Source organism: Diabrotica virgifera, chromosome 3 (assembly GCF_917563875.1).
Source record: "Diabrotica virgifera virgifera chromosome 3, PGI_DIABVI_V3a".
NCBI lineage: Eukaryota > Metazoa > Arthropoda > Insecta > Coleoptera > Chrysomelidae > Diabrotica > Diabrotica virgifera.
The window spans coordinates 11747758-11774814 of NC_065445.1; the positions used below are offsets into that span (position 1 = coordinate 11747758).

At 32.0% G+C, this 27057-nt stretch overlaps 2 protein-coding genes and 1 long non-coding RNA gene across 3 annotated transcripts in view; all 3 read left to right on the forward strand.

Annotated features, from left to right (window-relative positions):
- Nucleotides 1-459: 459 nt before the first annotated feature.
- LOC114349371 (leucine-rich repeat-containing protein 15-like) lies at nucleotides 460-17365 on the forward strand. Its single transcript, XM_050646330.1, has 8 exons — nucleotides 460-744; nucleotides 2905-3055; nucleotides 3657-3800; nucleotides 6889-7214; nucleotides 8165-8298; nucleotides 9360-9619; nucleotides 15161-15286; nucleotides 17042-17365. The coding sequence occupies exons 1-8, from the start codon at nucleotides 549-551 to the stop codon at nucleotides 17265-17267; spliced, it is 1563 nt and encodes a 520-aa protein (XP_050502287.1). The 5' UTR covers nucleotides 460-548; the 3' UTR covers nucleotides 17268-17365.
- A 3139-nt stretch (nucleotides 17366-20504) lies between these two features.
- LOC126881781 (uncharacterized) lies at nucleotides 20505-21835 on the forward strand. Its single transcript, XR_007696986.1, has 2 exons — nucleotides 20505-20752; nucleotides 20809-21835. It is a non-coding gene; the product is annotated as an uncharacterized LOC126881781 (long non-coding RNA).
- A 4608-nt stretch (nucleotides 21836-26443) lies between these two features.
- LOC114349429 (sperm-tail PG-rich repeat-containing protein 2-like) overlaps nucleotides 26444-27057 on the forward strand; it is a 162715-nt gene continuing 162101 nt past the window's right edge. Inside the window, exon 1 of the mRNA XM_050646329.1 lies at nucleotides 26444-26690. Coding sequence (XP_050502286.1) covers nucleotides 26591-26690 — 100 coding nt within the window. The 5' untranslated portion in view covers nucleotides 26444-26590. The remainder of the gene's footprint in view (nucleotides 26691-27057) is intronic.

Sequence of the window (27057 nt, forward strand, 5' to 3'; positions counted from 1 at the left end):
ATTTTTGAAAGTGTCATTATTTTGTTTTAAAAGTTTGAAGCTTTCGTCAAATTTAGTAGTTGCGGTATATAATAGGTAATAGTAAAAGTTTACTTTAAAATGTATTTTCGCGTCAGTTACTGATTCATCTTCCGCCTCCTATTTAAAAAAAATTCATATTTTATGTTGAAACAAAGTAAAGTATCCGCTCTTTGGTGCTCGGCGCCCCTAACATCCCGGCGCCCGTGTGCACCGCACACCCTGCACAATAGGTAAAGCCGCCTCTGCCACTCTGTATATTCGATTGTTCATATCATTTATGAATATTATGAATATAAAGATACAAATGATGGAAGTTTTGAAATTTCTCACATACGTATATATTATTATATCCGAAATATTATTAAATGAAGAAACTGACCAACATACTAACTAGTTGATATACGACATTAGGAAGAGAATTTTAAGCTATCGCAAATAGAAAGATTATTTAATAAAAACAATTTGTTCGGGCTCATTACAAATACTCACTTGACGTTTGGATCAGTTCTGGTACAAACGAAATAAAAATGAAACTCTTTTTAATTTTTGTTTTTGCCTTTTCGCACGTACGTGGTGAAGATGAGTTCTGTGAAATAAACGCCTGTGAGGCTCTGAGCAAGAGCGAGATGAATCTGAAGGAGTTTTCTGATAGTCTGGAAAAGGACGGGAAGGATGAGTATTTGGTGAAACTGGAGAGGAGAGTGAGGTCTTTGGAACAACCAGGTAAGAAATATTTTTATTTTTGTCGTAATTTTCTATTTAAAACAGTCCTGTAAGTACACTATATTAATTTTGCATGTCTGTGTATCTCATCAAAATATGTCAAAATAAGTCAGAATAAAAGCAAAACACAAACTAAATTTCTTTTAAATTTTTGTTTCAAATTGTAAAAAAGAATGTGTGTGTACTTTGTACGCACGTAAGAAGTTATACTTCTATTATATGATTTAAACGAAATTAATATACTTTTTATTTATATTTTGTTTAAATATTAAACTAATTTATACTTACTACTTCTCAAACATTTTTATTAGAACAGTGCCAAAAATTAAAATAATAAAAGAATAAAACACACACAAACACATTAAACAAGCCACAAATGATGTCTGAACATTAATTGTCGAAAATTTTTTTAACTAAATACGTATTTTCTGAAAATACAATTATACCGGGTGGTGAATCGTAAAACGGGCCATAGGAAACTCAATGTAAAATTCTAAACTGTTGAATTCCTGCTTCCCTAATTATTTTACATCAAAGTCATGAGAGAATATTTGTAGAGAATTGAAATCTGTATTAAAATCAAAAGTTAAAATTGTTCTACGATTTAAATGCATTCCATAATTTTGAAAAATATAATACATTTGCCACAGCAGGTATGTGTGTAAAAGTTAGGCCACACGTTACTATTTAACTGACAGTGCTCACACCATTGACTGAATAAAAAATCTTTATTATTAATACTTTCTCTGCAACTGAGGGTATATTATCAACCAAATTGTTTTTAAACAATAAATGATAAAATAAAAATACTGACAGTTAAAAAATGTGAAAATAATAGCTTCATTGTGACACATTATTGCACTGTGTGTGGCCTAATATTGGGCTGAAAAACTGAAAAATGTATTACATTTTTACAAAATTTTGGAATATGTTTAATTCGTAGAAAAATTTTAACAGTTGTGTTCAATACAGATTTCAATCCTCTACAAATAATTTCTAATATCTTTTGATGTAAAATAATTAGGGAAGCAGGAATTCAACAGTTTAGAATTTTACATTGAGTTTCCTATGGCCCGTTTTCCAATTCACCACCCGGTATAATAAAATACTTACAATCATAAAATGTATTAAAAAAAAACAAAAAAGAAAGTTTCTATTGGGACTCGAACCAGCGCTGATAAGAGCGGTTGGTATTCGAATTCATTCGCCTTCTCCGCTTAGCCACGGACACTATGTGTCATTATTTACGAAGATCGACTAACTAAACGGATTAAACTTGTGATATTTTGATATTTTGAAAATTGATCGAATTATTTTAATTTTGAATTGAAATGATTTAGGATTGAAAAAATACATCAAAACATAGAGTAAAAAAAACAATATATTAGGTGAATATTGATATAAATTTTGATGGTAATCAAATTATATAAATAAAAGTATTACATACTATGTATTTTGGCAGATCAAATAGGTAGGTTTATACCCATGATACATTAACAATTATTACGTACCTGTTGCTTTTAAAAACTATTTAAAAGTCACTACAATATTATAAACTTTTTTGTTTCTGTCCTCACAACAATAAAACTAATATATTATACATTTGTTTACCTTTACCTTTACCTCCAAACCACAGCTGCCATATCGGATAATTTTTGACATGTCATTTGAACATCCAATCAGAACAAAGTTATAATGCGCATGCGCCGGGCTGATAGGTTTTAACATATAAAAAAATCACCCTCTATCGCCGGTAAAGAAGTATAACTTCAAAAAACTTATACATCATTTCAAATGTTTGAAATTTACGACAAAAATTAGCAACCTCCCACAAGACGCTATTACAATGAAAATGAAGACAGCAAAATGTGAATTAGTAAAATTTATTATTTTGGTGAATATATTAATCAACACACAATATTTCATTATAATCCAGTATTTTAATAAAAATTATGAAATATTTCCTACTAATATGATATAGTATATAGAAAAGGTTAGTATGTAGAAATATATGTTTTGTTTAAGAATTAAATAAATGAAATGTTTACATATATTCAACGGACTCCCCTTGTTGAGTAAATTGACTTTTCCATCTTTTTCGCGTGTTATGACGATTTTTAATTTTTTTATCAGAGTAACAATGAGTTAAAATTGTTGTAGTTTGGGAGATTTCTAACGTAAATGAGAGATGGATAGAATGTGGAAAAGGCCCATGTAAATGCACACCAGAGCTCAAGGGAGTCAGTTGTTGGCAAAGCAATTTATCTGCTATACCCGATGAACAAGTTTTGCCCCAAGATGTTATAACAATGTAAGTATGACAGATCTGTATACATGGTATTCTTGATTGCATCTAGAGTGGCAAATATGCACCAATCCAAAAAACTATTTATTAAAATAATATGTAGCAAATTGCAGAAGCCACTTAACAAACACCGAACTTTCACCCATCTCCGTTATCATGCCCGATCATACAAAGACACTGTAAACTATTCGTGTTCTTGCTGCGAAACGCTTCTCCTTTGGTCTTTTCTGTTTATTTATTACACCTTAAATTTTTAAAATTAGTTTATAAAATAAAAATACTACTTTAATAATTTGACGCAGTAAAATGACCACAACCAACATTTACTTTGTTTCTAGGCTGAGATACAAGCAGAATGTTTAAAATATAAAGTAAAATACAACTATGTGTGGGAGTGATAGCTCTCCTAAAGTATATGTCTGGTTTGGAAATTTTTTTTTTTTCAATTTAAGTTCAAACTCATTCAACGTTTACATCGGGTAACATGTCTGCTCATTCTCATTCCTTTTTGATCCCGCACCGACAAGATTTTTGGAACAATGTCGGACCTGCAGACTTATGTCCACCTCTGTATATCGATTAATGATGCACTTGCATTTCATTTTAGGGATTTAGGAATAAATTTATTAACAACCTTAAACAAAAATGTGTTCAGAGGTATGACATACCTTAGAGAATTGGATCTCTTTGATAATAAAATTGACCACCTACCAGGGAACATTTTTGCTGTATTGGACAGTTTAAAATATTTGTAAGTATAAAAATAAAAAACTTCTAACTTTGAATAAACTTTCTCTTTTTTGAGTAAACCAATCAGATGGAATTTGACGGTTTTGCACATAATTTTTCTGTTAATTTGATGTAGCTGTTGCATTTTTCTTTCTTTTCTTTCTTTACAAAACTAATACTAATAACAAACTCAACGTTTTTAATACAACTTTTGCTATTATTAAAATATATACAGTGCTAGTCAAAAGTATTCTCATCTCTCGTATCTTTTGAATGGTTATACCTACATACTTATATTGTAATAGTGAAATTTGGAGGGAGGAAATAAACGGACGTAAGCTTCTTAACTAGTCATGACAGGTGACGTAATAGTGACAGATGACGTTACAGGGCCACTTTGATTGATAATTTTAATTGGGTTTAATAAATTAAATAAATATAAAATTGTAGTTTCGCATTTACTTAATAAAAATTGCTTTTATGTCAACGTCAATTTTTTTGACAAATAAACATAGGCGGACATTTGAACATTTATTAATTAAATGCGAAACTACAATTTTATATTTATTTAATTTATTCATCAAAATCAACTAAAATCCAACCAAATTAGTATGATTGAACAGGTATTTTCAGTATCGTTCAAACGAGATATCATTGCCATAAGGTCCATTTAAAATTATCGGCCAAAGTGGCTCTGTAACGTTATCTACTATTTTTACATCACTTGTTATGGTAGGGGAGCCCAAGCGGGGATTTTTGCAGTTACTCGAGCGCGTCAGATTATCATATGGAAAAAAACCTAGTACCCTGCAGATGTACCTCTACCATATTGTCGTAGAATTGTTTTTTTTTGTAAAGAAATTCAGAAAAAATTAAATTTATATCAACGACCATGAAATCATAGTTTTTCATTACCCTGTATATCACCAAAATTGTTTAGAATTTAATTTTGCTATTAAGCAAGTGTTTCGGGAAAAAGTGAAACAACAAATAAGTGATTCGACGAAATGCATAGGACATGAACAAACAATGCGGTGATTAGATAGTGGACACCGTGGTCGAAAACAAAGACGGTTTTAAGATCCTTCCGGGAAGGTATTTTAATGTGGTAAACAAACTGTATTAGTTTTTAGTTGTAAAAGTAGAAAGTAGTAAAGAACTAATTATGATATTCTTTGAAATTTGACAAATTGTAAAAGTTGTTTGGAAGAATATTTGGTTTCTTAAGAAATAAATGGTTTGAGAGAGGTTGTTGTCTATTGGATGGAAAATATCAGGAGAAGGGATAATGAATGTGAGAGTATGGATTTGAGAGAAAAATAAAGACACTGTGTAATTGACATCGGAAGAGAGCAGTCCAATTTTTTATAAAGTGTAGAATCAGTGTAGAGTGGTGTGATCGGTCTTTGCGAGCAGAATCAAGTTGAAACCAGATCGTCGACCGGTTGAAGAGTTAATTTTCCTGGTCCGAGGGAGATTCCTTTGTTTTGTCTAGAACGAGTAGCTGATTATTATCCGTTTGTGTACAAGATATTCGAGCAAGTCCTGTGTTTTTTTCTTGGAAGCAGTTTGAACGAGAGGGACTTTTTCGCAACATCCAGAGAGTACGTGTTGGGAGAATCAAGGACGGCGAAATCCAGAAAACGAGGGAATAAAGAATAAAAGGTTAGTCAAATCATTTGTCGGAATTGAGAAAATTTATTTATATCAAAACCATATTTGTTTATTTGTTTATTGAACAATTTTTTTAACGCAGTCATTTCAAATTTGAGAAATAAATTCAAAAGAAGAAAAGTAAAATTCATTCAATTTAGTATGAGTAAATAAGAAATTAATCAAATAAATATTTCGTCAAAACAAGGAGATATCAGAGTTAGAGTTTAATTTATTAAGTTAGAGATTGTTGCAACAAAGTTAAATTTTAGTATTTTTTAAATCTTATGTACACGGCTTATTTGATAAAAACAATAGATTACATTTATATGATTTTGAGTGTTTTCAATTTCCCTGTTTCTACCCTGGAAGAAGTAAGCAACCAGAAATACTAGAAGCCACAGATCACAGGTATTGCATCAAATACAGGATTAGCCCTGAGAATAAAATTGATTGGAAAATTTAATTGGAATTTAGTTGTGTTTTTACATAGGCAAGAAATAAAATAATTGAATAATCAATTAAATTAAGAATTTGCTAATTAATCTAAATAAATAGAAAAAGTAGAGCATAACAATATATTGGCTCTTAACACAAAGGAGTTCGTTAAGGGGGGTCCGAAAAAAAATATATCCTTAAAAATACTCGAATTTTCAGATTAGGATAAGGTAAGTTAAATACATGCAAAAGAGTGTATATGATTTCAAAAATCTGACGATTTGAGTGGGGCGTAAGGAAATTGGTGAGTCAAAAAGTTTCACACAAAACGAATATTTCGCGAAATGAACGTCAGATCGAAAGACTAAAAAATACGTCTTCAATAGTATTCAAAAATCTATCGAATAGTACTAAACATGACCCCCCACGGAGAGGGAAGGGGGTAAATTTAAAATTTTAAATACAAACCCAGCGATATTTTGCAAAAAAAAACATCAGATCAAAAAACTGCAAAATACACTTTCAAAATGTTTTTGAAAAATCTATCGAATGGTACCAAACACACGGATGTGGGGTGGGGGGTTACTTTAAAATCTTAAATGGGACCCCCAAATTTTTATTGCAGATTTGGATTCTTTACGTAAAAGCAGCAACTTTTCTTTGAGACATTTTTTCCAATTATGAATAGGTGGCGCTATAATCGGAAGAAACGATTATTGGAAATGGAAAATTTAATTAAAAAGTGGAAAGTCCCCACTAAAATGGAACATTTTACTTAACTTTTTTTTTGGTTTTAGGGCCTAATAATCACAACCCAATAAGTCCCCATAACGCTCGAGTGACTGCTAGCATACTTTGCTCCCCGACCATTATGACAATTTGAGAAGCTTACGTTCGTTTATTTCCTCCTTCCAAATTTTACTATTATAAGTCTATCCGTTCAAAGGATACGAGGGGGGAGGGGACTTTTGACTAGCACTGTATGTATAATATCAATTTTCGAGAAAATGATTTTTCAGACGTTTACACAAAAATAAACTCGAAGAACTCTCTCCAGACCTCCTGGCTTTCCAAAGAAACCTTCAAACATTTGATGTTTCTGATAATTTTTTAAAGTATCTTCCGACGAATATCTTCAGAGGATGTCCCAATTTGATGTTGCTTCATTTGTCCCGGAATAGGTTAAGAAATATTCCCGAAACAGTTTTTAACAATTTGGAGGTTTTGGAAGACTTGGATTTAAGCAATAATTTACTGGAAACAGTGCCGAAGTTTGCTTTTACAGATTTAAAAGTTTTGAGGAGGTTGTTTTTAGCAGAAAATAATATAACTTTATTGCCTACAGGTAAATAAACATCAGTTATTGTAGTAATAGTTTTAAGTCTAATAACTTTAGGTATGACGTCGGTCGCTAGCCCCAAAATAAACACTAAAGGAGCCCAGCAATGGAGCTCCATAAAGTAATTCGACTCGAAGGACCATAAAGGAATAGCGAGTGTTCTACAAATTTCCTTTTGGGGAATTTCTGTCGAATTGAATGTATTTACAGGATTTTGAGAGTAGGTTGCTGATTGCTTTGGTCTTGGTAGGATCCTGGAGTTTTGTTTATTTTAGCTACTTTACTACATTTATAAATTCTAGATAAGTAGCGGTTTCCTCTGCATCTCTATTATCTATTATTGCTTCGCCTTTTGCATCTGTCTTTTGATTGTTTGTGTATAGATCTGCCAATTATTTTGCTAATCTTTCTGTTTACTTTTATGCTCATTTTTTAGTACTATATCGTGCTTTATATATTCGAACATTTTCTTGTTATTATTTATTTTTGACTGTTGCATTTGTTAAGATATTCATGTCCCTGTCTCTCTTTTAAAGAGTGTAGCTTCTCGTTTTTTTCTTTAATGTTGTTCCACTGGTTCCTGCCTCCCACTGACCACTCATTGGTTTTTAAATTGACTCTTTTGTGTGAGATTCCTCATCAAATCATGCTTTAGTTTTTTTGTTTTCTTGTCCTATTAGTTGCTCAGTTTCTCTACACTTTCTATTTATTATGTTGTTTTTATTATTGTTCCATTCCTTTTTAATATCTCTATCTCAATTCTCAGCATATAATTCTCAGCATCTGTCCCAATTCTTTTGTATACTGTTTTTTTTTTGTTAATATTGGATATGAATATTTCATCTTTAGTTTTGCTACTAGTAGAAAAGCGAAGGAAATCCAGTATTGTGTAAAATATTATTTATTCTTTAAGTATAAAAGGGTATTATATTTTGTTAGATATTTTCTCTTTTTAGGCATTTTCGATACTCTTGTAAATCTACAGGAACTGAATTTGCGAAAAAACCAAATATCTTATTTGCCGCCTCATATTTTTGATAAGTTGCAGAATCTGCGAATTCTACAACTAACTAATAACAAAATAAGTCAAGTAAGTTAATAATTTTATGTGAGTTTACCTGTTCTCCTCTCTTCATCATGCATAGCATCTAAGAATCTATGAAATTAACCATTTTTAAAGTTATACACCGCGTATATTTTTGCAGATTTTAAAAGAACTTATTATTACTAACTCATACGTACCAAATTTGGTAGAAAAAATTTGTTAAAACGAGAAAAAAATACTTTACATGTAAAGAAAAGGTAAATTGATTTACTACCATCAATACCAATGAGAATAATAATTTAAAAAAATCTAAAAAATTCTAAATAATTTAAAAAATCCTAAAAAAATTATTTACTACTATTAATACTGAAGTTCTTTCAAAAACCGCAAAAATATAGAGGGAGCTCCATTTAAATTAAATAAGTTAAGAATATTTTCAGTGAAACTGGAAGTAGAGTATGTACCTACTTTTGTACTAACAAAAAAATTGTATTTGCATGCCAAGTTTTATGAATGGCGTTCTTTTTGTTTCAACGAGATTTGGTTGCTTTCATACTTTATCCCAACCCTATATGTACATAGATACATTCCTATGAATTTTTGCACTATTTTGAAATCTAATAATGGTCTAGTAATTAACGTTTACATTATTATCTAATCAATAATATTTAAAATTTTCGTACAATAATGAATTTTAATTATTTACTATTTCTAGCATTTAACTATTTCTAGCATATCTAGGAATATTTTCATCATTCCAAATCTTGTTCATGAGCGCATGTATTTGTCCTGCTAGGTGTTACCTACTTAATTTACATAGTTCATAGAAGCCCGACGTTGCCAATACTTGGAGCCTTGTTATTCCATTGTGCTCGTATTGCTTTTTGACCTCTTTCATCGTACGAGGTTTTATCTTCTCCTCAAACGTGCTGCATCTCTCCATATGCTTTTTATTATCCTGCGTATATTAGCGAGTTTGGAAATAGCTTTTTTCTTCTCCAGAAAATAGGGTATCATTATCCGATCTGATTATGACAGCCCATCGAATATTTGATTGGAACCTTTTAATCAAACGATTGGAATTAACTATCCCATTTCCTTTCTAGATAGGCGAAAATGATTTCAAAAGACTAACAAACATATTAGAACTTCACGTAGGCCAGAACTACATCAACGACTTACCTGAAAATGCTTTTGTGGAAAATAGAAACATGGAAAAATTATTTCTCTTTTCCAACAATTTGGAAGAACTCAAGGAGAGGACGTTTAACGGTTTAGTTAGCCTAACATCGATGTTGATTAATAACAATATCTTAAAAGATATCGATGGAAGGCTGTTTGCTTATACTCCAAGTCTACAAAAACTGTAAGTAAAACCATTTTTGTACCTTTCTTATCTTCCCTGTCTTCATTGATTGTGACTCAAAGTAGTGAACACCATCAGCAAAGATAATTGTATATAATGGAAGGTCTCAAGTGAGACATGTCTGTATTTTGTCTCCTCTAATCTTAAATCTTGGAAAAATATCTTACCTAGGACTTATAGAAATAAGAAAATCGGAATATCTCGGACATATTACACATGGAGAGAGATACAACTTGCTTCAACTCGTTATGCAATGAAAGATTCAAGGAAAAAGAAGCATATGGAGACGTAGAATATCATGGCTGTGTAACCTGAGAGAATGGTACGGATGTACATCAAATGGATTTTTCAGAGCAGCCGTCTTTAAAGTCCGAATAGCTCTAAAGTCGCGGAGATGGCATTTGAAGAAAAAGAATCTTAAATCTATAATCTGAAAGAATATTCAGCGAAACTTTGCACGAAACTGAAAAAGTTACTGAAAGTAACTGAGAAAGGTATAAAGTGAACTTTGCTATTAAACGGGTACCGGCTAAACCACGTAAGATAATATCTTACTGCATATTATGCAGACAACCTAGATGACTTACAAGTCTTCAGGGCCGGCGATAACGGGCCTGCAAGGGATGCAATGCAGGCGGGCGCCCCTGTTTGGGGGCGCCAAAATGAGCGTCTTTTTCTGCCGGTGTTACACAAAATCATAGAAAAATGAATTTTTTAAATATGGTTTAAATTCCAGTCATAATTCGCTAATCTGTGTTTGTTATTTTTACATAACAAACATAAGTTTGGGAGTGTGACGTAGTGTTTCGCGCAGGTGGAAGGATACAAGTGGCGGAAGGCGGAAGGATATTTAAAATAATTTTTATTAATACGTATATTCAATTAAAGTGAATAATTACCTAACTGGCCGTTTCCGCTAGTAAACAAGAACCACTGCGCATCGTCGAGTTATGAATCATATTCCCAAACTTAAGTTTGTTGCATTCTACATGAGATGTCAGTAAAACAGAATAATAATCACAATAATGATATAATACGCTTTGTTTCTTACACTGATGGCATTGTGAAGATCAACGAAAATTTCTTAGGATTTAATAAAATTGATGATTCAATGGCCGCGGTTGATACGAAAAAATATGAGAAATATTGGAGAAATGGAAGATTTCCATTGACGATATGCGTGGTCAAAGATATGAGATTGGAGCGAATATGAGGAGGAAAAATGGGATACAACATTTAATTTTAACTCAAAATCCTCTGACTTTGTTTGTTCCATGTACTGCGCACACATTTAACAATAAATGACGCTGCAAACAGTTCAAGAAATATATACCTACATAACTTTTTTCATCGTCCCCAAAACGTTGGAATATTTTATTACAAGTTACTTGTATCATATTTGTCTCTAAAGTAATCGTCAGATAAATACGCGTTGGGAAAGTAGTGTATGTCTTAAAGTTAAAGATTTTAAATTTATTTGCAGTTTAATAATTTGGTAACATTTACTCAATAGAATTAATCCAATAGTAAAGCTATTCAAGAGGAAAATATAAATATTTCGTTACTTATGAAATCTATCGAGAATTTAAATTATGTTTCTGAATATCGACACGATAAAAATTATAACTACATTTTGGAGGCTGCAAAACAATTAAGTGAAAATGTTGGTATATGGAGAAACAGAATTCAAATCTATATTAGAAGTTCGACAGTTAAAAAAGAAACGTCAATTTGTTTATGAACAACAAGATGAACAACCTAAAACGGCCGAAAAGAGGGTTTTTATACCCTAGTTTTTTGTTATTATACCCTTATAGATACTTTTTTATGGTTATTAAACGAACTTTTTGACTTATAAAAAAAACACTTTAATACGTAGCTTAAGGTGTTTATACAATCTGTGAGATAAATAACAAAGATTTAAGAAAACAATGACAATTTACAAGTAAGTTTGACACACGGTGACAACAAAGGTGTTAACTCCATAGAATTTTTGGAGGAAATATTGATATACAGATATTTTTAGTAAAAGTGCAAATACGACAATACCAGTAAATCCATTAAAAATTTTAAAATTTATAATCTCAAATCCATTAACTTTTCAAGTTTTGGAATGCAATAGAATTAATTTATTCACGGCTCCAGTAACGGCGAACACTCATTTTCAAAATCCTATGGATAATTTTGTAGAAATTTAAATAAGGAAAATAATTTTTTAAGATATTCACATCTTAATTACATTTTGTACCATTTGCCAGAAGATAAAATATCTAAATATAGGTACCTAATTAAACCGAAGGGCGCCTTAGCTAGTTTTGCAGGCGGGCGCCTTATACCCTAGCGCCGGCACTGCAAGTATTCATGAATACAATCACGTATTAGTCAACAATATGGACTCAATATAAATAAGATCAAGCTTAAGATCATTAGCAATAATAAGATAATAGAATGTCAACTCTACGTCAACTAAACACCTGTAGAAAGAGTGACGTACTATAACTACAGTTGAGTCCGCGAGTCTTTACCCGTGCGTCATTAATACCTGGCGAGATAAAACACATACTTTTTATTTAGCATCATTCTCTTCCACGCACGAAATTAATGACAAACCCGCTGCCGCCTGTTATTAAGTAAAGACACATGTTATTTTTATGAACGATTTAGACTCAGTGCATTGAAAAGAGATAGGTACAAAGAAAGACGATTGGGGATGTCTTCACATATTTTAAGTACAATTTCTGACGTTTTGATTTGTTTACTTTTGTGGCTGTCAGTTTGTTGAATTTTTGCTGTTATTTTGTCAAATTTTTGCATTTTGAAGTTTTTTATAGTATACAAACAGTTGTTTTCACAACTAGTTTTATATTGGAGTTAGAAATTTTGTAATAAGTTTATGTTATTTTACGATAAATTTTGACAACGTACAAAGCTAACCTCATTGTTGACACATTCGAATGCTTGTGTTTAAGGTTCCGCCAAAGTGAATAAAATAACAAAAAGAAAATATGTTATCGAATTTTTTTATAAATTGTTTATTTATTTATTAATCAATCATAATAAAATAATTTATTAAGCTACTTCAAGTGTAGCTGTAATTATGCACCAAAATTTTAAAGCAAAACTTAAATTTGATATTCTACTTATTTGATAACGTCAAATTTTATACTGTAACCCGTGATCGGAATAATATCCACTTGCCATTGCGTTTAGTAAATTTCCGACTTATTTCGTATGCTTTAAATGATGACGCACGGGTAAAGACTCGCGGACTCAACTGTACCTCGGCACCAGTGTTGCCAATCGCATTTCTCTAGATTATCCGATGATCGCTCGAAAAATATCCGATTTGTCACGAAAAGGTACGCTAGGTTAAAAATGTTTCTGTTATTAAAATCAATGTTGCCAATGTTATTCTTTTAGTCCCCTTAACAACCATCAAATAACAAAATCCGTTGTTCGTACGCCAATCAGTTGATTGTTATCAATTATCATTATGATAATTAACATAATTGATTGATTAATTAATTATTAATTATCAATTAACGTAACAATTATTAACATAATTGATTAATTAATCAATTAATCTCATAATTTTAATCAATTATATTTTCAGCAACCCAATCAAAGTTGACATTGACAGTAATTAAATATTTGATAATGATCAGTTGATTCCATTTCTGATTAGCGTTCGAACAACCGGCCCTTTAATCTACTGGATTCTCTATTTCACAGTTTAAAAATTTTCGTTTATAGATGAAAATCTCATATCCTAGCTGATTATTACCTAATTCATGTATGTAAATACTATTTACTTACTATTATTATATTATTCGTATTTTGTATTATCGTAAGTGTTAAATTCAAATAAATAAATAAATCTAAATATTTCATTATTTGGATCGTTATATTAATTTATTATAATTATTTAAGTAAAAAAACACTTTTAAATATTATTTTATTAAAACGTAATAACTACCTAAAACTAGGTACTGGAAAAATAAATAATAAATAAATCAATACAAAATAAACTACAGCTACACTAATTGCATAGGCGCAAAATTTCTGGGCAATGCTTTTAAAATGGATCATTTTTTTCGAGTCCTGAGGAAGCTAATAATATTATTTAAAAATTTAAACGCACAATGAAAGATTACATTACTACCGAGGGCCGAAAGTCCCTGAAGACTTGTATAATTTTTATTCTAATATGTTACAGGGGTAAAAGGAAAAGAGAATATTGAGTGTGATTTTTAATTTCAAATATCTCATTCAAAAGAAACATTTTGTTTATTCTATTTTTAAAAAATATTTATTAGTTTTCTCAGGATTCGAAAAAAATGAATACGTTTAAGCATTAATAATAATAGAAATGTATTTGACAGTCTTGTAGTTATTAAGGTATCAAAGTTATTATCCATAATGCCCGTTGTGCGTTCAACGTTAATGCCCGACTAAATAATTTTTATATGCAAAAAATTTGAAGGATTTTTGAGTTCATTAGTAGATATCTAGATATTACTAGTTTCAAATAAGTAGATTTTTCTACAACCACTATTCCAAATGCATTTTTCTGCACAATTTTATGTTAAAAAACTTAATATTTTCTCACAGAATAACTGACAGTAGTGTGCAGAAAAGTGACGTTTCTGTGCCGGAAAGTTCTTTTCTGCATAGTACCTTACCCACCTTAACGTTTTCTTTTAACCATTTATCCATTATAAAAAAGTATTTTCACAAACTAAAACTTATTTCAAGAGACGAGACGTTTACTTAAGCACTGCACTACATAAAATGAAAATAAAACAAAATCGTGCGTGAATTAGCTTTCATAAGTTTAAAGACTAAAAACTAAAAACTCATAAATAACATCGGACGGCAGACGGTTTTTGAAATTTGAATTGGATTAGTATGCCTTAAGTGGATGCACTTGTGCATTTAAATTCTAAACAAAAGAATCGGCACATGTCCCTTTTGTCAAAAGATGAAAAGTATCGGAGGTCACTAACATTCATCCAGTATAGGCTATTTATAAAAATTTGGGTGGAACCAAACAAAATTAATGTGTTGTTGGTGTTGGGAATATATGGATGAAAAAGTTTTAGTCGATCGTAGATACACTGAAAAATATCCGCAAATATCCGATTTATTTAAAGATACGAAGAAGATACGACAACTCTCAAAAAGGTACGCAAATCGGATAATTATCCGCCGATTGGCAACACTGCTCGGCACCATAATAAATGAAGAATGGACCAACAACCAAGAGATAAGAGGGCGCATCGGAAAAGCCAGATCCACCTTCAACAGGATGGGGGCTTTCTTCAAGAACTATTCTACAACCTCTCTCTTGGCATAAAAGTACGATTGCTGTAATGCTACGTCTTTTTTATGGCGTTAAATCATGGACGTCCAATGACGTCCTTTGGGTTAGCTTAGGGAGGTTTTTGTTAAAAAATTATAAGAAATTATAAATATCTTTTGTTGGCATTTTGAAAATATGTCACAGTACATTAATTCTAAATATATGTTAAAATATTTTAGGCATTTGGACAGCAATAAGTTTCATTTTCTACCATCAAAAAGTCTTGATTTTCTCACTCAATTAGTTTCTATAAAATTAGCAAAGAATCCATGGCATTGTGACTGTAACATCTTGTATTTATCTAAGTAAGTAAGCAAGTCAATAACTAAATTATTATCATTTATGTTTACTCCAAAACCTCATGATCTCTGATCTCATCGCTCATCTCTGTTTAGATTTACGCTGACCAGTAAAATTTTACATATTTTAGGAAAAAGTTTAAGTTTTTAATCTAATAGCACATAAAATGGTATTTAAAATACCATTTTATATCCTACCAGATTAAAATCAATAGAAAACCTTCTCTGGTTAGACCACCCGAGGCTTCTAAAAATGCAAGCCATGCGGATTCTGAGAACTATAGGAAGATGAGGGAATTTTACAATTTATAATTCACATTCCATCTGCTCAGGCGGTAAATTTCCAGCGAGAATAGTTCTCTTAGTACTCCAAATAGATTAAATATATAAATTAAAAATGAATCTATTTCTTCAGGTGCCATCTCTGCAACGGAGGTTGGCAATCATCATAGCTATTTTAATTTTTGAGGCAGCAGCTCTTAATAGTTGTTTTGAGCTGCATCCAAACCATTCTCTCAGGTTCTTCAGCAGTGAAATTAGTCTTCTTCCGATGCTTCTTCTGCCATCTATATTTCTTTGCATTATGACTAGCAGGATGCCATACTTCTCGCCCCGCATCACGTCCCCGATACTGTAGCTTTTTTTCTTTAATTGTAAGTTCAACTTTCTTCTCTCTACCTATTTTTCTCAGTACTTCATTATTCGTAACTCTATCTACCCGGGAAACCCTCAATTCTTCTAGAGGTCCACATTTCAAAGGCGTTAAGTCGTCTCATTGTCTCTAGATTTAACGTCTATGATTTAACGTCCATAAAAATGAGTAAACATTTTCAATTTCGTTGCAACCCTAAACCGAAGTCATATTGTATTTCTGTCTCCGTGACTGCTCTCGGTGTATCTCCTGATGAGGGGCTAAAAAGCCCCAAAACCAGTATATTTACTTGCTGTACCCTCTGATTGAACTAGAAATACAATACGACTGCGGTTTCGGGTTGCAATGAAATTGAAAATGTTTATTCATTTTTAATTTATATTTTTACTCTATTTGGAGTGCTAAGGGCATCCTTCTCGCTGGAAATTTACCGCCTGAGCAGATGGGATGTGACTTATAAATTGTGAAATTCCCTCATCTTCCTATAATTCTCAGATACGCTTTTCTTTAGTTACGAGTGACTAAAATTTAACATATTATAAAAAAGTCAACTAAAAAGCAAAAAATAAAAAAAAATTAAAAAATGAATAACACATTCGTTAAAGCAAAGCGTGGTGCGAAAACCGCTTATTCGATGAAGGCGCGCCACGCTTTTCTTTGACGTATATGGTAAATTTTTTCATTTTTTTTTATTTTTTGCTTTTTAGTTGACTTTTTTATAATATGTTTAATGTTAGTCACTCGTAACCAAAGAAAAGCGTTTCTTAAAAATATTTTTTCATATTTTTTAATTTTTTTTTATGTAAAAACACATTTTTGATATATAAACATATTAGATTAAAAACTTAAACTTTTTTCTAGCAGATGTCGCTAGGACATCCCTGCCATTTCGTTCGTCGCAATCCGTGACTGCTCTCGGTGTATTATCCTGGTTCATTCAGAGAGAAGAGCCTATGTATCTCCTGAGGGGCTAATAAGCCCCGAAACCGGTAGAGTTACTTGCTGTACTCTCTGATTGAACTGGAAATACAATATGACTGCGATTTCGGGTTGCAACAAAATTGAAAGTGTTTATTCATTTTTAATTTACATATTTTATATTATTTCAGATGGATAAATAGTAACAAAGATAAGCTATGGGATACCCAGCCTGCTTGTCGAGGTCCTGGAGATTTAGGAGGATCTCTACTGGAAGATATGACGTTTGAAAATCTTTGCGACGGTCAGTGGGCAAGCATGCTGAACCTTTCACCTCGGGTACCTATAAAAAATAAGCAAATAGAAGATTTTGGGAAAAACGAAACCTTAGCCCAAGGAATTAAACCTGTAGGTTAAAAGATGTACATATTTCTACAAGCATATAGAACATATTCTTCTTCTTTTTGACTTTAAGTGATTCACAGTTATTAATAATTAAAAATAATTATTTTGAAGAGTTTTATTATAAATTTCCCTTTTTCAAAAATATACGCTGATAACGAAAATCTTATCGGTTTCAAATGTAATATGTATTAAAATCGATTAAATTTTATAAATAATTTAATGACGTAGGTAAGTGAAATTTTTACTTGTAATGTAGTAGGATTAATTAAATATTACATTATTAAAAAAACTAAGTTTTCAATCTAATAGCACATAAAACAACATCCAAAAATGTTACTCTATATCCTACCAGATTGAAAACAATGGGAACCTTCTCTGGTAACACCTCCAAGGCTTCTACAATTTGCAAGCCATAACGGATGCTGAGACTAAGGAAGATGAGGGAATTTTACAATTTATAATTCACGTTCTATCTGCTCAGCGCGGTAAAGTTCCAACGAGAATGGTTCAATTCGTACTCCAATCAGAGTAAACATGTTAATCAAAAATGAATAACCATTTTCAATTTCGTTGCAACACGAAACTACAGCCGCATCATTATTCCAGTTCAATCATAGAGTGCAGAAGTACCTCTACCGGTTTCGAAACTTATTAGTCTCTCATCAGGAGGCACATATGCTGCTCTCTCTGACCCAACTAGGACAAACCCCGCATGCAGTCACGGATTGTAACGAACGAAATGACAGGGATGCCCTAGCGGCAACTGCTAGCAAAAAACTAAGTTTTCAATCTAATAGTACATAAAACAACATCCAAAAATGTTACTCTATATCCTACCAGATTGAAAACAATGGAAACCTTCTCTGGTAACACCTCTGAGGCTTCTACAACTTGCCATAACGGATGTTGAGACTAAGGAAGGTGAGGGAATTTTACAATTTATAATTCACGTCCCATCTGCTCAGCGCGGTAAAGTTCCAACTAGAATGGTTCCCTTCGTACTCCAATCAGAGTAAACATATATGCGGCTGTAGTTTCGTGTTGCAACGAAATTGAAAATGGTTATTCATTTTTGAATTACATTATAGCAATACGCTTTAATTACTATTTTTGCTAATTTTATTTTCTTAATTTTTAATAACTTCTTTCAAAACGAAACATTAGTCATTTAAAACTCACATGTAATATACAAACCATATGCCAACAAGGGCCGTTGATTTCGAGAAACCAAAATGTATCCCTAAACAGATTGTATAAAATTAATGTTTTTTTCAAGGAAACACTAATGGATTACGATGTCAGATCGCCACACTCTTTATGTCAATTTTTTAAAATTCAAAAAGTTCTCATCTTTTAAAAGGCAGATGCAGTAATTTATCGCCATTTCTTGCCATTATCGCTAAACCGCAAAACCAAATGACATAATAGTTGGTGGTCCGAAAGTCACCGTATGCGAACGGTGCAGACACACCCTCGCTCGCGCTAACAACCAACCCTCTTTCGAGATATAAGCAAAACACCACTTGTTTACCCAAAATGAAATAAATATATTACTGTTCGTTGTTACACTTATTTTTTATTAATTCCTTCAACCACACCACCGGAATATCATTATTACTTTAATAACCGCTTATGATGTCTAATACTTGAGCCATTCCAAAGAACCTCCTCGAAAAGGTAAAAAAGCTGGGTATAAATGAACATCTTTAAAGTCCATGCAGAAAGCTGTACTGCTCTCGACGACCAGATGTGTACGAAAATTTTTGGCAGATACTTCAGCATACCAATTCACCAAGGGTTCGATAACACGGAAGGAGTCTAATCAGAACTCAATTCTTTGGTACCGTAGGTATCTGGGATGAGTGAATTTTCCCCTTAGACTTGGAGGGAGCGAAAGCCGTATGGCTAAATCTGAATATACTATGCTGTTATGATTTATGTTATATGTTTCTTCTGTGGCTTTGCACATTTTTGCTGTTATCACATCTGGACCTGATGCTTTGTTATACTCGAGTTTACTGATCGCCAGTTTTATTTCCTTCTCGAATATATTAGGTTCTTCTTTCATTTCTTAAGGGATTTGGTGAATAAGTTCCTGGCTTTGATCATCTTTATAAAGATCGCGCTAATAAAATCTCCATGTTTCTGCTATATATTTTTTGCTAGTTCTCAGGTTTCCTGTTTGATCTTTAACGGACCAAGTTCTGGCTTTAAAGTCTCTTTAAAAACTCTCAATTTATTTACATATTGTGATAGTACTGTTGCGTATCAGTCTTGCATCTTCGTTTTATTTCTTTGTTGAGGTTTCTTAAACTAGCTTTTTCCCTTTCACTATGTACACCAATATAGAAGGAAGAAATAAAACGTAGATGTGATCTAGAAACAGTTACCACACCCAAAATAACCACAATATGGAAGGACTGTCAAATTTCAAGAGCGTTAAGGATGAGGTTGATCAACTGCTTAATATTCCCAATACTGACTTACGGATGTGAATCTTGGACCCTGAGACAATCAGAAAGAAGAAATATAGACGCCACTGAAATGTTCTGTTGGAGAAAAATGCTACGAATTCCTTGAACCGACCGTAGGACAAAAAATTCAATTTTAAGAGAGCTAAAAGTTAGCCAACGACTCTCCAGTAAAGTCCATCTCCAACAATTAAAATACTTTGAACATGCTATGAGAGCAAACACATAAAACGTGGAAAGACTTATTGTACAAGGAAAGGTGGAAGACCGAAGATCAGGAAGATCCCCAACAAGATGGATCGATGGGAGGGGGGCAGGATTGAATAGAGATGTACTGTTTGACAAAGATTTCTTCTGTTTAATTTATTTTAATTTTAATTTTTGGATTAATCTTTTGATTTGTGATTCTTTTGTTCGATTTGTAGAAACACGAATTTTATATTAAGACTCTCCAGGATAATCACCGATTTTAGATAAGTACTTGAGCAAAGTTATCGTCTTATCAGTAAAAAAATTATTTTATAGAATGATATCACGATTTAATACAACTTCTTAGTTATAATAATGGTTAACAAAATTCTGTATTATCTTATAATATATTGTTTGAGTTTTAAGATTACACAAAGATTTTTTCTTTGAAATGTTTGTATATTTAAATAGCCAAGATTTTTATTTATCACGCACTTGTACGTTCAAGCTTTTTTTAAACATTGGACTTGGTATGACGTTATATTATTATTATTGAAAAGTTTTTAAAAAAGTTTTATAACATAAATTGTATTAATAACTACAGCTGACAGTTGTTTAATGTGTTTTTAAAATCTCTACAATATAAACGGTTTTAAATGAAAAAGAGCGAATTACTGTTTTAGAGATGAGGGGCTACGACGATAGAAAAAGATCTTATAGTAGGTAGCCAACGTTTTTAACTATACGTTCGCAAACCATTCTCCTATAAGGCGACGATACAAAAAATTGGAAACCGCTTTGAGGAAACTGGACTTGTAAAAGATGGCATTCGAACAGGTAGAGCAAAAATTATAGTATAGTATAGACTTAGTTAATTTAGCCTTTTTTTATAGAAGAAAATTTAGCAAACTATAATTATGAAACGCTACTTAGAAATGAAATTGTACCTGCCCTGAAAAACAATTTGGGAGCCAATTTTAATGAGATAGATCATTCAGCCAGATGGAGTTCCAGCTCATTTTGATGTAAATATTCGGCGTTATTTAGATCTTAGATCAGACATTTCCCATACGATGGGTTGGTAGATAGATAGTATTGAATGGCCTCCTCGTTCGCCTGATTTGAATCCTAAAAATTATTTTTACGAGAAGTAGAATTTATAAAAATAAACCAGCACGTCAAGGTTTGCAGAACCAAGGCAAAGAATTATCGATGAATCTATATTAATTTTTACAGAAACATGTCTAGGATGCTAACGGATTAATAACGAAGGACATTTTGAACACAATTAGGCATTTCCAAAGATAACTGTTTTATAATTATTATTGTTAAGAGGATCGGTACGTATTTTCGGCTGCAATGCTATTCAAATGGGGATTTATTTTTTTCGAATCCTGAGAAAACTAATAAGTATTTTTAAAAAATGTAAACGCAGAATGAAAGATCACGTTATTAGCGAGGGCCGAAAGTCCCTGAGAACTTCTATAATAATTATTTTAATAAGTTACAGGGGTGAAAAACTAAGAGAAAATTTAGTGTGATTTTTAATTTCAAATATATCATTCAAAATAAACTTTTTACTTATTCTAAGGGACTTTCGGCCCTCGGTAATAATTTAGTCTTTCATTCTGCGTTTAAATTTTTCAAAAATATTTATTGGTTTTTTTTCAGGATTCGAAAAAAATAAACACAATGCCGTGGTAATATTTTCCAAATCTATCTTTGTCTTACAACGCACTCAGCCGAATATAATATTGTCAGCATATATTGTCAGTCAGACACTGACAATCAGTGACAATTTTAAATATTTGACATTGTATCGGGAATATGTTGAGTTATTGATTAAATATTATTGATATATAGTGTATTTGATAAATAATTGATTTAAGACGTGAACTTAATAAAAAGTTATTTATTGTGTATTATTTGTGGAAGATCCAAGCAGAGAATACATCAGGATAATATATTCTGTGATCCAAGTATTTTGTTGTTAAAGATGTTCAAAATTGTAAGCGTTCCATAACAATATATTATTAAAAAATCTCTTTAACACTTTTCCTCTTTTCTCGATTGAGTATTAGTCTTTGTTGTACAAATAAATTATTACAATCACTGAATACATAGTTAGTGAAAAAATTATCACATTTATTAACTGAATTAATAATTTGCAATTATAAAAATAACAGTTATCCAATAACATTCAAAACCCATCTCTTTAAATTAATGATGACATTTTCAAGTAGAATGACATTGTAGTAATGTTTACATATCCATACCAGTGTGAATTTTACTACACGTAATTTGCCGTGTAAAGACAGAAAAAGTAGGGATACACGTAAAATATTTGCGAATTATGTACCCATAGCCTTAAACATTGAGCCTACAACTTTATAGCCTTTTTAAACTGTGGGAAAATATTGTATTAAGTGACACATTCTTTCAAAAAGACAAAAACTTGTCACATATAAAAATATGAGAAATTTTATTGTGAAATACGAAATTTTATTGTATTCTTCTAATTAATTCCGCAGATAATCATATCTCAAATTAGCAATGATATCATGTATCAAATAATCCTTTTTAAAGAGTGAAAAAAAGTGATGGTAATGATAATTATCACAGCAAATACATCAAAACTCTTAATTAAAATGATATAAATTAATTGCAGTATTTGGTTTTATCTTTAAAGATTAACATACAAAATAAGAGATAATTTTTTTTAATCAAAATGTTCCTCATCGTCGATTCGCATAATTTTCCTTTGTCATTTCGATTTCTGCATTATATTGATAATAAATAGAATATCTACTTTATTTATTGGGAATAGATCACAATTTTTAATTGAAAATACGTTAATTGTCATTTCTATTTTTATCTGGGTACTGAGTATATGGAAGAAGGCAGATAATTTAATCTCATAAAACTTCTAGAAAACTCTGTCTAGGGCGTTAATGCCTGGTTGCACCAACAAACCTTAAGCTCTAGCTTAAATAGCTAAGCTCAGCTTATAGATCCATAATTTTCGATTTTTATCTAAGCGCATCTTAACTGAGACGAAGTTTAAGATGCAATCCACGTGGCAATCCATTGTGGCAAGCTAAAGATTGATCTGAGACTCGGTGGTGCAACGGGTACGTTTCGTAAGCGGAGCTTAAGGCACGTCTTAGGGTAAGAACAGAACAAGTCGGTCGAGGTGGATGTGGAGGTGTAGGTCGCGGTGGATGCCACTAGTTAAGTCGCAGTCGATGTCAACAGCACATAGCAAGGAGGTCACCTGCGCTGTAAGTCGAGCTAGAACCACTATCAAGTGAAGTAGTTTAACTCTTAAGTACTAACACCCCGTCTCTCAGACGGCATCGCTTGTCGAAAGTGGGATATTTCCCTTCCTAGAAAATTTTGAGGGTCACCCGTTTATGACTTTTCAAGTTGGGTTGTTGTTTGGTAGTATTGAATTCGGCAATTTGCGGCAGGTTGTTATTCGAAAGATGTTTAGGCTGAAAGTCTGATTTCCGTCTAATAGACAAGGTATTAGTGTTTGTGTCCAGTTCGTCATTACACAAAATGTGTCCCAGTTCGTCAAAAAAACATCAAATAAGGGAATAAAGACCCTGAGTAAACTCTTTTGAAATGGATTGATGAGGTAGAGGACGACATAAGCGAAGGGGAATCAATTTGTGATGAAAATATTGCCATTGACTTTCATTGCTACACTGTACTAAGTATAGTATCTGTCAGTTTTTTTTTTGTTTTAACATTTTTTAAAAACCTTTTTATTTTCATTTTTGTTACTCTTTGTTTAACTCGATTATAAATTTTTATTAAGATTCTTTAATTTGTTTAATTTTTATCACACTTTTTTTCAGGAGTAAAAAGATACACAAACAATCCTTCCATTCTTGTTATAATGTTTTTTATTTTAATAAATACAGAGAAACTAGATTAATTACTGTGTGTTTTAGATAATCAATACTTACAGTAAGTCATCGAGATATTTTTTTGCATTAAAATATTTAACAAAAACAAAAAATAACACTAAAATGTTAAACCCGTCTGTCAAGCGGTTAGTTAGTGTTTACGTCATTGATTTAAAATGTTAGTACTTAAGGGTTAATGAAATTTGAAAAAATTCAAAAATAAACTGAATACAAAAAAGTGATTATATAAAAAGTATCAACTCAGATAGCGGAGGTAATGACAACTTGGCTTCGAACGGACCAATCACAGGGAAGCATCCTTGTAGGCCGCGCAGTAGACATCCATGTAAAACAAACTCATTTCATATTAAAAAGCATCGATGTAAACCTCCTGGATGGCATCGCGCTAAACCTCCACCGCGACTTACCTGCTCTGTTCTCTTCCATTCACTACAATGTATTTGTTTTACATGGGTATCGACATCGACCGCGACCTCCCCCTCCACCTCCACCGCGACCTACTTGTTCTGTTCTTACCCTTAAGCTTAAGATATACTGGTGCAACCAGGTATAAGACAACCTCACATAAGGAAAACCTTATATAGGGCATTCTAACATGCTGTCATAATTAAATCAATAGGGCATTCCAACATGCTGTCAAAATTTTTCAACATTTCAACAAACATAAATATTATTCTATCAGTTCTTAATGTGTTCTGGATCAATTTAGTTGCGTTTCTTTGTAATTTTGTTTTGTACAATAATTAATTTAACATTTTCACTGGAAAAATTAATTTAAAAAGATAATATGTCTCATTTCTGTTGTGTTTTGAAGTGAGGAATAGGAAGTATTCATGATAAAGTTCGGTTTTATCAGTTATCATCAGTGCTACATTTTAAGCATAAAACAACTAAATAAGTTATCATGTGAGAGACAAAAACCATAGTTAATACTATAAAACGTTCTATAAAAATGCTAAATAACTAACCATGCTCATGTTACTTACGTTTGGAAAACTGTCTCCACCGTAGGCTAACTCAGACCCCTTGAGGGAAAGTGGACCTATATTATCTGTTTTGCCAATCTTTTGCTTGTAGCTACTAGCAACATCTGTATTGTCTACCAACAACTTTCCAAAATATTTTCACATGTTTATTTATTCACTGCTTAAAACGAAATAAAGCCGTTCAAGTACTTCTACAACTAAAAACTACACAAAATCTACAACAAAATGTTCGGAAAATACAACTAAAATACTGTTAACGGTAAAAAACTTAAGAAACAATGTCGTATTTACAAATATAAACAAATACCATGTTTGACAGTTTGACTCCCAGCGGTTTCATAAACGTCAAAGTCTTGTTTATTCAATGGCTTATTTCCCATAAAAAATACGTAATTATAAAAATGCCACAAGGAAATAGCTTCAGAACAACGTCAAAGTCTTGGACTCACCTATTGTTTGCAGGGCCGGATTTAAGGCAGTGGGGGCCCCTGGGCAGAATTGGTGTTTGGGCCCTACCTCCTACCATTAAAAAAATGTTGATCTACTTTTATAAATATAATTTTAAATCATAAAAAGTACACGAGCTGTAACTTGTTACAGTAATATATTCAGAATAACAGTAAGATGTATGGTTAAAGTCCGGAAACTTTTCGAGATAACTTAATTGAAAATTTCTTGATTATGTGGGACATATCTAGTTGCATTAAGACATCGTGACCAATGCTCATTGTAGAGAGATAATTCAGACACTCTTGGCGCATCATAGACCGAAGTCGATTTTTAATTAACTTAATGATCACTAACCACTGCAGTTAGTTCGCATCAGAACTAAATATAAACAAAGAGTCACCTCAACATTTGGAAAAGCATCATTCATATTCTTTTATTTAGCAATTGGTACATTTGAAGTTCTTGGCTTATATTTCATTTAATACGTTTTGATCCATCGGATGTACAATTTCCTCACATATGGTTGATGAAAGGTAGTTGACATGACCGCTTCCAGGATTTGAATATTTTTTTTAAAATATGGTGCTTCAAAAATTGATCATATTCAGCTAATAACTGGAGTATTCCCAATTAATTTTCATTTTGTGATGAACTCGACAACTCATTTTGGCTGCGAAATGCTAAATCTCGTTCACAAATAAACTTTATAACACTAAAATTAGTGTTTGAGTTACCATTTTCCAATAATTCTTTATTTCTTCGGCCTGTTTTGCTATTTCAGTATCAATACGCCCAATTCTTTCGTGTGCTTTAGACATTCCGTGATCCATAAGCCTACTATATGCATGTTTTCAATCACAAAATCCTCTGTGACTGAAATGTGTACGAACACTAGGTAACAATTTACAAACGAAGCAATACACTCACCCGGTGGAAGGTGAAAAACATAACCATGAACAATTATATTATCACTCCTACGCTCCTTCATTTTATACTTGTCATACCTGCATTGTCGAGTTCCTGTATCTCCTGCCAATATCTATTTAAATGAACCTCTTATGTTTGGGGCTTTGTGGAGGCCCCCGAAATGTGGGGCCCCGGGCAGCTGCCCAGCCTGCGCCCCCTTAAATCCGGCCCTGATTGTTTGGCACTTTCTTTCAAACCTTACAAATCAATCAATCAATATTTGTCAATGTCATATTATCGTTAAATAAAATACCAAAAATTAATGAACGAAACAATTTCCGGCGTTATTTTAATAACAAACTTTATTGTTTGCGCGATTTTTTTACTTGTTGCTAAATATGCATAACAAAACCGCCCGATTTGGTGTTCCCTGGAAGTCACCAACCTCAGGCTTAATTGGACCAACTACTTACACTGTCATATGCAAAACACAGCTCCGTAAGTTTTTTAGAGTTTAATTTCATTTATTTCATTTCATTTAAAAGTAAGGTAAGTTTGTGAAATCAAATAACTAGAATATAGTCTAAGGGATAAAAAAAGTCCTACAGAAATCCGGAAGGATTTGTAGGACTTGTGTCTTGACTTGGTTTATGTGCATCCAATGTTCGTAGCTGTGAGATCTCCCTGCCTTCTAGGCTTATCTTATCCTAGCTCCTTATGTAATAAAAAAATTAAAAAATCATGTAACAAAAGTATTCAGGAAAGTATGGACTGCTAGACACGCAATAACACAGACTATAGATGGAATCATTGGTGAACGAAGATGGGACAAAGAAGCCTGTCTAAAAGGTATAAAACATTTTAA